This window comes from Bos grunniens, chromosome 2 (assembly GCF_055505025.1).
Source record: "Bos grunniens cultivar Pamir isolate PY7600 chromosome 2, Bosgru_T2T1.0, whole genome shotgun sequence".
NCBI classification, from domain to species: domain Eukaryota; kingdom Metazoa; phylum Chordata; class Mammalia; order Artiodactyla; family Bovidae; genus Bos; species Bos grunniens.
Genome location: NC_141166.1, coordinates 113,192,238 through 113,204,779, shown reverse-complemented (window position 1 = coordinate 113,204,779; position 12,542 = coordinate 113,192,238). Strand labels below are relative to the sequence as shown.

Sequence of the window (12,542 nt, the reverse complement as noted above, 5' to 3'; positions counted from 1 at the left end):
AGGGGCCCCTTACACAGTGACTGTGACTTTTCTGCTTTTGTATCTGCTTACTTGTTTCCTTGTTAGTTTCCCTTCACTTTCAAGTAAAGTTTTTATTTTTGAGAATTTCACTTTTGTGTTCACGCTCAGTCTCTTCAGTAGTGTCCGACTTTGTGACCCTGTGGACTGTAGCCTGCCAGGCTCCTCTGTCCGTGGGATTCTCCAGGCATGAATACTGGAGTGGGCTGCCATGCCCTCCTCCAGGGGATATTCCCAACCCAGGGATGGAACCTGGAATCTCTTACATCTACTTGAATTGGCAGGCGGGTTCTATAGCACTGGGAAGCCCTCACTTTAGCTGAGCTTTAGCAAAATGAGGACAGGAATTTCAGTTTATAAATGATGAAGAACAACAGGAGAGGGAAAGAAGCAGGAATATGGAGATTAGTGAGAATCCAAACAAGAAAAGCAGCCCCAAAAGCAAGATCAAGGATTTCCTGTGTCAGCCTTTTACACGGGTTATCTTCTTATTACACCAATGTTTTATTGACAGAACGAAGGCCAGCAACAAAATGGACCTGAGCTCAAACAGCTAACACCTGGAAGAGCTGGGAGGTGAATCCATGTCAGTTTTATCGCAGTGTCTACGCTGTAGGAACCCATGCCACCTGCTCTTTCCTCCTACAGACATCATGGCTCACACTGTGGGAGAGATAATATTCTGCTGAATTAAAGTTCACTGAGAAAAATGCTTCTACGCCCTTCTTGGTTGTCAGGAACCAGACTCAATCTTATGTATTTCCAGAAATAAGTGTTCACAATGTCCTACTGAAATGACACGTTAGCATCATGTACCGTGCTTGGTCTGAACTGACTTTTTAAAAAGCAATTTTGTGAAAATGAAACATTTGGCATCTAGGAACTGCCCTTCTAGGTCTGAGACAAATATATAAGGAACACAGGTAGCAGTCAAAGTCCAAGCAGGTAAACGGAGAGCAGTCTATTCCCGTGGAGGGAATTTAACCCTAGGAACTAGCTTCACACGTGGTGGAAGAGATGCTAGCCAAGCAGGTAGCCCTCAGGACTGGGGACAGAAGGAGGAGGAAGCATTACTAGAGCCAAAGTCAGATGTCTGGTAGGAGCTGGATCTCTGAGGGTCATCCCTTCCTAGAGGACCAGGCATACGAGCGCAAGACTGTCCCGCATTCAATCTCCCTTTAACCATAAACCAGAGAAATAAGGGAAAATTTTCATTTTATAAATGATTAAACAGAAAAGAGAAAGAAGGAGCCTGTTGAGATGATAAAAGCTAGAAAACCAACTCTAAAGGCAAAATCAAGGACCTGCGGAGTTCAGCCTCCTTGTGATGCACAATGGAGCACAGAAAGGGCAAAGTATTGCTTAGAGGACAAACAGCCCAGGACCCCCACAGAGGGTGTTTGCTGTGACCACAGAGTGGGCGTAGGGCCACCCCCTGTTCCACTCCAGCTCTCTCACCCTCTCTTCTTCCATGTCTTCCCAGCCACACTTCCTGCTGGGCTCAGGCAAGGAAGGTGGACAGTGGGTAGCACAGAGTGGACCTTCACTGATGCTTCCTGGGCTGGTTCCCAGGACTGCTCTATAGTTTGATTTAAAGCCAGAAAATGTATATCACAAATGAACCCTAGAAGAAACAGACCCCCTCTCCCATTAAATGTCATACGTTTTAATACATCAATCATGTTCTGAGGACAAAAATTCTTCCTCCCTACCTGGGTATGAAAGAATCTGAATTGGGCTGTGAAAACATGATCCTCAAAAGCTAGGCAGAGAGGACAGATAAAGGCAGGGGTATTCAGCTTTCTCTCTGCTTTTCTTGGCTTTCTCCCCTGAAGACTTCCCTTAGGAGTGACCGTAATTGGTTTTTGTTTGTTTCTGGAGAGGAGATGCATTCTAGTGCTTTTTATTATGTTTATATTACTACTGAAAAGGAGAGGCAGTAAGGGAAAATATTCCTTTTGGCACCAGAGCCAATTCAGAAATACTAATCAGGTGATGAAAATACGAATTTAGCCTCTATTACAAGATGCACAATAACTCCCCAGTAGATCATAATGAGGTATAAGGCACTGTAATAGGCCTCATGAAAAACCATATTCAGGCCCTTTTCAAAGGGTGTAATTCTTTTTACTCCAGTATTTGCTCATAGAAGCCTTTTGCAAGGCACAGCATTTTAAGCCAAGAGATAAGAATAACAAGGTAGATTGGGACACAAAGCTCATGGCAGAACTCTGGCAACCCAGCGTAATAAAAAGTCATATAAGCCCACATCCAATTCACGTATTTAATGAAGGCATATTGTGTGCAGAGCAATGTGCTCGGCTAAAGGACAGACTCTGATAAAGTACCTGGTCTAAATGTGCCCTAGATCTTTGGGGGAAAGTAGAACTTTTTATGAGTTAAACAATTATCGAGAATCTGAGTCAATGAATAAATGGATTTTAAATTCGTCTTTTCTCAGTTCAGGTGAGAAAATCTTTAGGAAGTAAGAAGAAACATATTTAATTTTTTTTAGTGAAAATGATATGCTTTTTAAGAGTTACAGTCCTTTATTTTGGCATTGTGGAAAAATACAGCTGAAGTCTTAGAAATTTGTGTCTCTAAATCGCAGCAAGATACTCTATGATCCACCTCCTAGATTAATGGAAGTAAAAACAAAAATAAACAAGTGGGACCTAATAAAACTTAAAAGTTTTTCCACAGCAAAGGAAATTATAAACAAGATGAAAAGACAGCCCTCAGAATGGGAGAAAATAATTGCAAATGAAGCAACCGACAAAGGGTTAATCTCAAAAATATATAAGAAGCTCATATCAGAAAAACAATCTAATCAAAAAATAGGCAGAAGACCTAAACAGACTTTTCTTCAAAGAAAACATACAGATGGCCAATAAACGTATGAAAAGATGCTCAACACATTCACTATTAGAGAAATGGAAATCAAAACTACAATGAGGTGTCACCTCACACCAATCAGAACGACCATCATCAAAAAATCTACACACAATAATAAAAGCTGGAGGGGACATAGAGAAAAAGAAACCCTCCTGCTCTGTTGGTGGGAATGTAAATGGTAATAGCCATTATGGAAAACAGTATGGAGATTCCTTACAAACCTAGGAATAAATATATCACATGAGCCAGCAATCCCATTACTGGGCATATACCCTGAGAAAATCACAACTCTAAAAGGGACATGTACCATAATATTCATTGCAGTAATATTTACAGTGGCCAACACATGGAAGCAACCTAGATATCCATTGACAGATGAATGGATAGAAAAGTTGTGGTACATTTATACAATGGAATATTACTCAGGCATAAAAAGGAACAAATTTGAGTCAGTTGTAGTGAGGCAGATGAACCTACAGCCTCTTGTACAGAGTAAAGTAAGTCAGAAAGAGAAAAACGAGTATCATATATTAATACTTATATATGGAATCTAGAAAAGCAGTACTCATGAGCCCAGTAAAGAATGGACTTGTAGACAGAATAGGGGAAGGTGAGGATGGGACAGACTGAGAAAGCTGCACTGACACAGATACACTCTCATGTGTAAAATCAGGCTTCCCTGGTGGCTCAGATGGTAAAGAGTCTGCCTGCAATGCAGGAGATCTGACTTTGATCCCTGGGTGAAGAAGATCCCCTGGAGACGGGAAGAGCTACCCACTCCAGTATTCTTGCCTGGAGAATCCTATGGACAAAGGAGCCATGCAGGCTACAGTCTATGGGGTTACAAAGAGTTGGGTACAACTGAGCGATGAACACTTTCACATGTGTGAAATAGTTAGTGGGAAGTTGCTAAATAACACAGCAGCCCAGCCTGGTGCTCTCTGATGACCTAGAGCCTAGAGCTGGGGGATGCGGGGAGGAGAGGGAGGCTCAGGAGGGAAGGGATATATATATAATTATGACTAAATATAATTGTCATATGGCAGAAACCAACACAAAATTGTAAAGCAATTTTTGACCAATTAAAAATAAATAAAAAAGAAATGTATGTCTCACAATAATTGATGAGTACCATTTTTTGGTTGAGCAGATGAAATTAAAAGAACTAAATCAGGATTGGGAACACGTGTACACCCGTGGTGGATTCATGTTGATGTATGGCAAACCCAATACAATATTGTAAAGTAATTAGCCTCTATTAAAATAAATAAATTTAATTTAAAAAACAAATAAAAGAACTAAATCAGACTCATACCAATGTCATCACTCTGAAATAACTCTGTAAGTTTCCCATTTGTTAAACAACAGAAAATTCATCTATAAACCTCTTTGGCATCTATCAACAGGTTTTGTTGTTTTTTGGTTGTTGTTGTTTTTAAGTTTTTGCTAATTCAAAATTGACTTGTAGATTTCCAACTTCAACTTGTAAAAACTGTCACTTCTGCTGTTACAAGAAAAAGCTGAACAAGTGAAAATAACAACTTCTCTCAGGCTCATCAGAGAACTGACTATGTCAAGAAAACTGTCACCCTGAAATCTGGCAAAATAGGAGAATCCAGTCATGGCTGACATTTGTCTGCCTGGATTGGGAGCCACATATAGGTAGGAATACTTAAACAGTGTTAAACTAAACCAGGAGGCTACTAGACTGAGGTGGTTCTAATGCCTAGAGGCCTGTGTAAGCAAATCAAAATCTCAGCCTGTAACTGCTTCCGGGTTCTAAGGTTGAAACTCAAGGACAACCAACCATAGCCAAGCAGGCTTTACACTATGGCCGATCAGTAATTTCCTAATTTTGCCTTCCTTTTCTCTATAAAATTACACCTCAAGCTCCCACTGCTGGAGTGCTCCTAACCACTTCCAGTTTGGTGATGCCAGATTTGAATCAATTTTTGCTCAAATAAACTCAACATTTTTATTATGCCTCAGTTTATCTTTTAATTATGGTAATTTTAATGAAACTTGCTGGAGTTGAATGTGGAGTAGTTTGAGACTGAGAAATTTCTGGGGGGTGATCTTAGGTGGGCCCCACAAGTTCGTGGGTTTTACCCCTGGGAACGCCACAAGAGTCTTATGGTGACAATTCTCATGGCTCTGGCAGGGGGAGGAGAAGAGTGAGCATTATGATATATATCCAAATAAATATAACATAACCAAGCCTACTCTCCAAGGACTTTGAGAGTTTTATCCTACCTGGGGGAAGGGCATTTCTTTGTCTCTAGCCTCCTCCAGCCTTCCTGTCTCACCTAAGGGAAGAAAAAGCAGCTAAGAAATAGTTGTGAAAGTCCCATTGCAGGGACACAGGCCTACCAAATGACTGAGATTTAACCATAAGATTATAGGACTGCTCTTCCCACAAATGCCCCTCACCATGCCAATATAAACATAGTGGATTACAGCTGACAGACATTTCTATTCAGACTCTATCTAAGGAGGAGATCTTAGGGAAGCCCTAACACAGCAGAGAAGACAAAAAGGAATCAGAAGATTCTGGAATCTATATAGCTATAGCAAATATTAAACACAGCCCAACTCCTAGCCAGAGTAACATAAAACCTCACTCTGAAGGCTTATTTATCTCAGTTTCTATTACCCAATACATCATGCCTGGCTTTCAACCAAAAATTACAAGGCATGCTAGAAGTCAAGGAAAAACAGAGTCTGAAGAGACAAAATAAGCATCAGAGCCAGGCTCAGATGTGACACAAATTCTGGGACTGTAAGATGGGAAATTCAAATGAACTGTGATTAATATGTTAACTATGGAGTAGTATTCCATTAATAATACTAATAAAAAGTAGGCAATATGCAAAAATACATTGTGTAACATAAGCAGAGGAAGAAAAACTTAAAGAGACATCTTCCTTCCTTCTCCTTCCTCCATAGACCAACCTCAGAGAAGGAAGAGCAGAAGGCGGATGGGAATTGGAGAAGGCAGGCCATACCCCTTAACAGTGCTGGAGCCACCAGCCCAGCCTCTTCAGAGAGTCAACCCCACCAAAAGCTAAGAGTTCAAAAAAATGGACCTAGCAAGGTACCGTGGAGATTAACAAACTTATTCTACAGTTTATGTAGACAAGCAAAACACTCAGAATAGCCAACACATTTTTGAAGGAGAAGAACCAAGTTGAACTGATGCTACTCCGCTGTAAGACTTACTATAAAGCTACTGGAACCACACTGTGGTACCAGCAGAAGACAAATGTTGAGTTGGCCAAAAAGTTCATTCAGGTTTTTCTGTACAACGTCATGGAAAAACCCAAACTTTTTTGCCAACCCTATAGATTAACAGAACAGAAAGCCCAGAAATACACCTACATAAACACAGTCAATTGATCTTTGACAAAGGAGCAAAGACAAAACAATGGAGCAAAGATAGTCTTTTCAATAATGGTGCCAGGACAACTGATGTCCACATGTAAAAAGAAATGAATCTAGACACAGATATTATATTTTTCACAAAAATTAACTCAAATAAACATAAATTAACATAAAATACAAAGCTAAAATAAAACTCCTAGAAGGTAATATAGGAGAATACCTACATGGCCTTGGATATGGCAATGACCCTTTTTTTTTGAGGTTGGGTCAGCCAATCTAGAGTGCCTATCATCTATTGATTATTTTTATATACTAGACAGATCACCCAAGGATCCTACAATGGAGGAAAGTGAGAGAGTAGGAGGGTGCCCACAGCCTCAGTGCTGTGAACAGGGGGACAGGATTGAAGCCCAAGACTGTCCAGTCTCAGAGCGCCTGCCTTCCCACCATGCCCTGGGATCTCTAGGTTACCAGTTTATTATGAAAGGAGATACCTCAGGAATAGCCAGGCAAGAAAGATACATAGAGCAAGGTATGAGGGAAGTGGTGAAGAGTTTCCATACCCTCTCCGGGTGCACCACTGTCCTGGAATCTCTATGTGTTCACTAACCTGGAAGTCTGGCAATGACTTTTTAAGATACAATACCAAACGCACATAAGCCATGAAAGAAATAACTGATAAACTGAACTTTCATTAAAACAAAAATCTGCTCTGTGAAGACAATGTTAAGAGAATGAGAAAACAAGCCACAGACTGGGAGAAAATATTTGCCAAAAACACCTATAATAAAAGACCGTCACCCAAATTATATAAAGAACTCTCAACACTGAAAAAGAAAACAAGCTGTTTAAAAAAAGTGGCCCAGAGACCTTAACACACACCTCACCAAAGAAGGTATGATGCTGCTGCTGCTGCTGCTAAGTCGCTTCAGTCGTGTCCGACTCTGTGTGACCCCATGGACAGCAGCCCACCAGGCTCTGCCGTCCCTGGGGTTCTCCAGGCAAGAACACTGGAGTGGGTTGCCATTTCCTTCTCCAATGCATGAAAGTGAAAAGTCAAAGTGAAGTCGTTCAGTCGTGTCTGACTCTTAGCGACCCCATGGACTGCAGCCTACTAGGCTCCTCTGTCCATGGGATTTTCCAGGCAAGAGTACTGGAGTGGGTTGCCATTGCCTTCTCCAAAAGAAGGTATACGGATGGCAAATGAGCAAATGAAAAGATGCTCCCCATCACATGTTACCAGGGAAATGCAAATTAAAACAAAAAGATACCACCACACACCTATTAGAATGGCCAAAATCCGGAACACTGACAAGCCCAAATGCTGACAAGTTTGTACAGCAACAGGGACCCTCATTCATTGTTGATGGGAATGAAAATTCTGTAGCCACGTTGGAAGACAGATTGGCAGTTCCTTACAAAACTAAACATGCTCTTATCACATATGATTTAGCTATCAAACTCCTTGGTGTTCACCTAAATAAGTTGAAAGTGTATGTCCACATAAAACCCTGCATGCAGTATGTACAGCAGTTTTATTCATAACTGCCAAAACTTAGAAGCAACCAAGATGTCCTTCAGTAGGTGAATGTATCAGTAAACTGTGGTATATCTTTATTCAACACAAAAGGAAATAAGTTATCCAGCCATGGAAAGACAGGGGGAATGCATATTTCTAAGTGAAAGAGGTCAATCTGAAAAGGCTACAAACTATATGAGTCCATTAGATTGGACAAAACTAAGGAAAAACTTAGGCAAAACTCAGGAAGCAATGAAAAGATGAGTAGCTGTTAGGGGTTGGGTGCATGGATGAACAGGCAGAGCACAGAGGATATTTAGAGCAGTGAAAATACTCCGTATGATGTCACAGTGATGAATGTATGTCATTATACATTCGTCCAAAGCCAGGGTGAACATTAATGTAAGCTACGGACTTTGGGTGACATGATGTGTCAGTGTAGGTTCATCAGTTGTAACAAAAGTGTCCTCTGGTGGGAAATGCTAATAGGGGATGATATGCACGTGCAGGGGCAGAGGGTATAGGGACACCTCCGTGCCTTCCCCTCGATTTTGCTGTGACTCTCAAGCTTCTCTAAAAAAAAAAGTCTTAATTTAAAAATGGACATGACTAATCCTTAATAACTGAAGTAATATTTTTTAGGGCCTAAAGTGACAAAAAAATTATGGAGTAAGACTGAATGTTGTTATGGTTGCTAAGTACCAGTGGGAAAGAACATATTTAACTCAACACAGTTAAGAGTGATTACTTAGGAGACGGGATTATTTCAACTATAATTTTCATGTGTATATATCACTGAGTTGAGACTCCTCAATCCAGCCAAATAAATAAACACGTTCATATTTTTTTTAAATTGTGGTAACTGAAGTCTCTTGAGAGCCCCTTGGACTGCAAGGAGATCCAACCAGTCCATTATAAAGCAGATCAGCCCTGGGATTTCTTTGGAAGGACTGATGCTAAAGCTGAAACTCCAATACTTTGGCCACCTCATGCGAAGAGTTGACTCATTGGAAAAAACCCTGATGCTGGGAGGGATTGGGGGCAGGAGGAGAAGGGGATGACAGAGGATGAGATGGCTGGATGGCATCACCAACTCAATGGACATGAGTTTGGGTGAACTCCGGGAGTTGGTGATGGACAGGGAGGCCTGGCGTGCTGCAATTCATGGGGTCGCAAAGAGTCGGACACGACTGAGCGACTGAACTGAACTGAAGTCTATAGTTTAGTCTCACTATAGTTTAGTCTCCGAGTCTGACTATTTGGCCAGGCTTACAGAGCAGAAGAAATTTAAGTGTACTAAAGGCTGCTTGGGGAGTCCATAAAACTGGAACAAAGAGGTCACGACAAGAAAAGTGCTGCCCAGATGCTTCTGCTGAGTGGGCCGGGAGGACTATTCTCTAGCAGGTGCTAGCAAATGGTTCAAGTTCCTCCCCAGCACTTCCTAATGCGATGCTGGAAGATGGTATGTTTGTAGGATGAGCAAGCTTTATTCTATAGTAAAGATTGCTTCTGATTTCATCTGGTGGTGGGTAAAATCCTCTGTTAGATACTAATCTTTCTTTCAATATATGAGATCTTCTGAGCGTTCACTTCCTAGGAGGCATGCCTACATATCTACTAGACATGCCTAAGCCAGATATTTGGTGGCAAAACCAAACGTTAATTTTTTGGAGAGGCACCCATTCTTAACAGTTGGAGTATTCTCTTAAAGTTCTTACACAAAGTGGTTCATTTTTTCCTTATAAATTGGCCTGATTAGGCACAGATTTTCTCTTCATGGTCATACCAGCATATTACTATTAAACTTTCATTTCAGCTATAGGAGCTAAGAGATGCAAAATAAGCTAACCATATTATTCCACAGAGGCCACTGTCCACTGTGGTATATCTACCCTCAGCAAGCATAATTTTCATGGAACTATAAACTGTGTGATAGATTAGTAAGCCCCCTTTCCCTCCTCTGCTTAGAAATCTAAGCTTGGCCTCATCATTCATCCCTTCTCCCATTACAAGAAATTCTGTCCACAAAGTCCGGAGTTGGACCAGCAGCTCGTATAACTTAACACCAAAAAAAATGAACCCAATCGAAAAATGAGCAGAAGTTCTATATAGACATTCTTCAAAGAATATATACATGATGGCTGGTAAGCACATGAAAAGAGGCCCAACATCACTAATTACTAGAGAAATGCAAATTAAAACTACATTGAGGTATCACCTCATACCAGTCAGAATGGCCATCATTAAAAAGTCTACAAATAATGAATGTTGGTGAGGGTATAGAGAAAAGGGAGCCCTCCTACACTGCTGGTGAGAATGTAAGTTGATGCAGTCACTATGGAAAACAGTATGGTGGTTCCTCAAAAAACTAAAAATAGAATTACCATACGATCCAGCAATCCTACTCCTGGGAATATACCTGATGAAACCATAATTTAAAAAGATACGTGCACCTGTATGTCCATAGCAGCACTGTTCATAATAGCCAAAACACGGAAGCAACCTACGCGCCCACAGATGAATGGATGGGCATAGATAGATGAATGGATGAAGAAGGTGCTGTGTATATGTGCATACACACATACACACAATGGAATACTTCTCCGCCACAGAAAAGAACAAAATAATGCCATTTGCAGCAACATGATCAAACTAGAGATTATCATACTAAGTGAAGTAAGTCAGGAAGAGAAAGACAAGTATCATGTAACTTACATGTGGAATCTAAAACACGGCACAAGTGAACCTATCTGAACAGAAACAGAGATCAGATTTGTGGCTGCCAGGCGGTAGGGTGAGGGATGGACTGGGAATTTGGGGTCGATAGATGCAAACTATTACATTTAGAATGGATAAACAGTAAGGTCCTACTGATGGCACAGGGAACAATATCCAATCTCCTGGGATAAACCATATTGGAAAAGAATATCAAAAAAGAGGGCTTCCCTGGTGGCTCAGAGGTTAAAGCTTCTGCCTCCAATGCAGGAGACCTGGGTTCGATCCCTGGGTCGGGAAGATCCCCTGGAGAAGGAAATGGTAACCCACTCCAGTATTCATGCCTGGAGAATCCCGTGGACAGAGAAGCCTGGTAGGCTACAGTCCACGGGGTCACAAAGAGTCGGACACAACTAAGCGACTTCACTCACTCACTCATATATGTGTAAAACTGAGTCACTCTGCTGTGCAGCAGAGATTGGCACACCATTGTAAATCAACCATACTTGAATAAAAAAGCAAAGTCCAGAATTAAGCACTGCCTCTTTTCCCATTCCAAATTTGGGAACAGTGTGTTGAGCACTTTTGGGAAACAGTGAATACAAGATTCAGAGACAGTTCAGGTCTTGAAACTTTAGTGAATTGGTGCTTATTAATATACAAATCTAATAAAAACCATCACATTTCCTTTTAGAATCTCCAATTTCAATTTGGGCATGGTGGATTCTGGAAGATAACATTTATTTAATATTTAAAAATAGGATGAATACAGAAAAGCTATGGTTCAAACTCCACTTTCCTGGAAGCCAGGGAACAGGGCTCCTGCTGGGTCCACTCCAAAGGCAGATAAGTGGTTTACATAATGTGCTTCCGAAAAAGCTTTTGTACTGAAGAAGCTAAATGGCATATACAAGCCAATACCAACACATATTCTGTCCATTACTCCCCCCCCACTTCAAAATGGTATGTACGTACATTGGCTTGACCATGCTTCTCTTACTTAATATCTCTTAGAAAGCTTTTCATATTAGAACATAAAAAACTACCTCATCCTTTTTTTTGTTGCTACATGCACTTTTGCGTAACTGCATGGTACGCTATTGTATGGTTATGCTATAATTTGCTTCACAGTAATTTATTGATAAATATGTAGCACAGTGCATGAGTCTACTGTACGTGTGTGCATGCTAAGTCTTCAGTTGTGTCTGACTGTGACCCCGTGGACTGTGGCCCGCCCAGCATCTCTGTCCATGGGATTCTCCAGGCAAAAATACTGGAGTAGGTTGCCATTTCCTCCTCCAGGGGATCTTCCCAACCCAAGGATGGAACCCATGTCTCTTACATCTACCTGCATTGGAGGGGGATTATTTACCACTAGCGCCACCTGGGAAGCCCAGATGAGAAATTATGGGATGCCCTATTTCTATCATCTCTGTGTTCTTAAAAACCCAGGATGCTCATTGTGGAAGAAAAAAAGACATAGCTTTGAAATAATGACCAACCAGTAGCAATGAATATCTTGAATTTTGAAATCAAGTCTTCTTAAGAGAAATGGCTGATTCCAGGGATAAGAAATGCATAACATGAGCCTGGACTATCTTTTCATGAAAGCTAGGAAGAAAGCTATCAAAAATTACAAGCATTATGTCAAAAATGACCCAAAGCTACCTTGGGTACACAGAATCATAGATATTTTAAGGCAAAAAGAGCAGAGAAATGATCTCATCATTAATCCACCTATTAAGCACTGCCTATCTGTCCAACTATACAAAAAAGATCTTCACAACCAAGATAATCAGGATGGTGTGATCACTCACCTAGAGCCAGACATCCTGGAATGTGAAGTCAAGTGGGCCTTTGAAAGCATCACTATAAACAAAGCTAGTGGAGGTGATGGAATTCCAGTTGAGCTATTTTAAATCCTGAAAGATGATGCTGTGAAAGTGCTGCACTCAATATGCCAGCAAATTTGGAAAACTCAGCAGTGGCCACAGGACTGGAAAAGGTCAGTTTT

The 12,542-nt window shown here is 41.0% G+C and overlaps 1 protein-coding gene across 10 annotated transcripts in view; it reads right to left on the bottom strand.

Annotated features, from left to right (window-relative positions):
* The window catches only part of RAPGEF4 (Rap guanine nucleotide exchange factor 4), a 334,437-nt gene that overhangs the window by 101,353 nt on the left and 220,542 nt on the right, over positions 1-12,542 (bottom strand). The window contains exon 3 of one of the 10 annotated variants that reach the window (XM_086358542.1): positions 5,167-5,219. The exons of the other annotated variants lie outside the window; for them this stretch is intronic. Coding sequence (XP_086214668.1) covers positions 5,167-5,181 — 15 coding nt within the window. The 5' untranslated portion in view covers positions 5,182-5,219. The remainder of the gene's footprint in view (positions 1-5,166; positions 5,220-12,542) is intronic. 10 annotated transcript variants of the gene reach the window in all.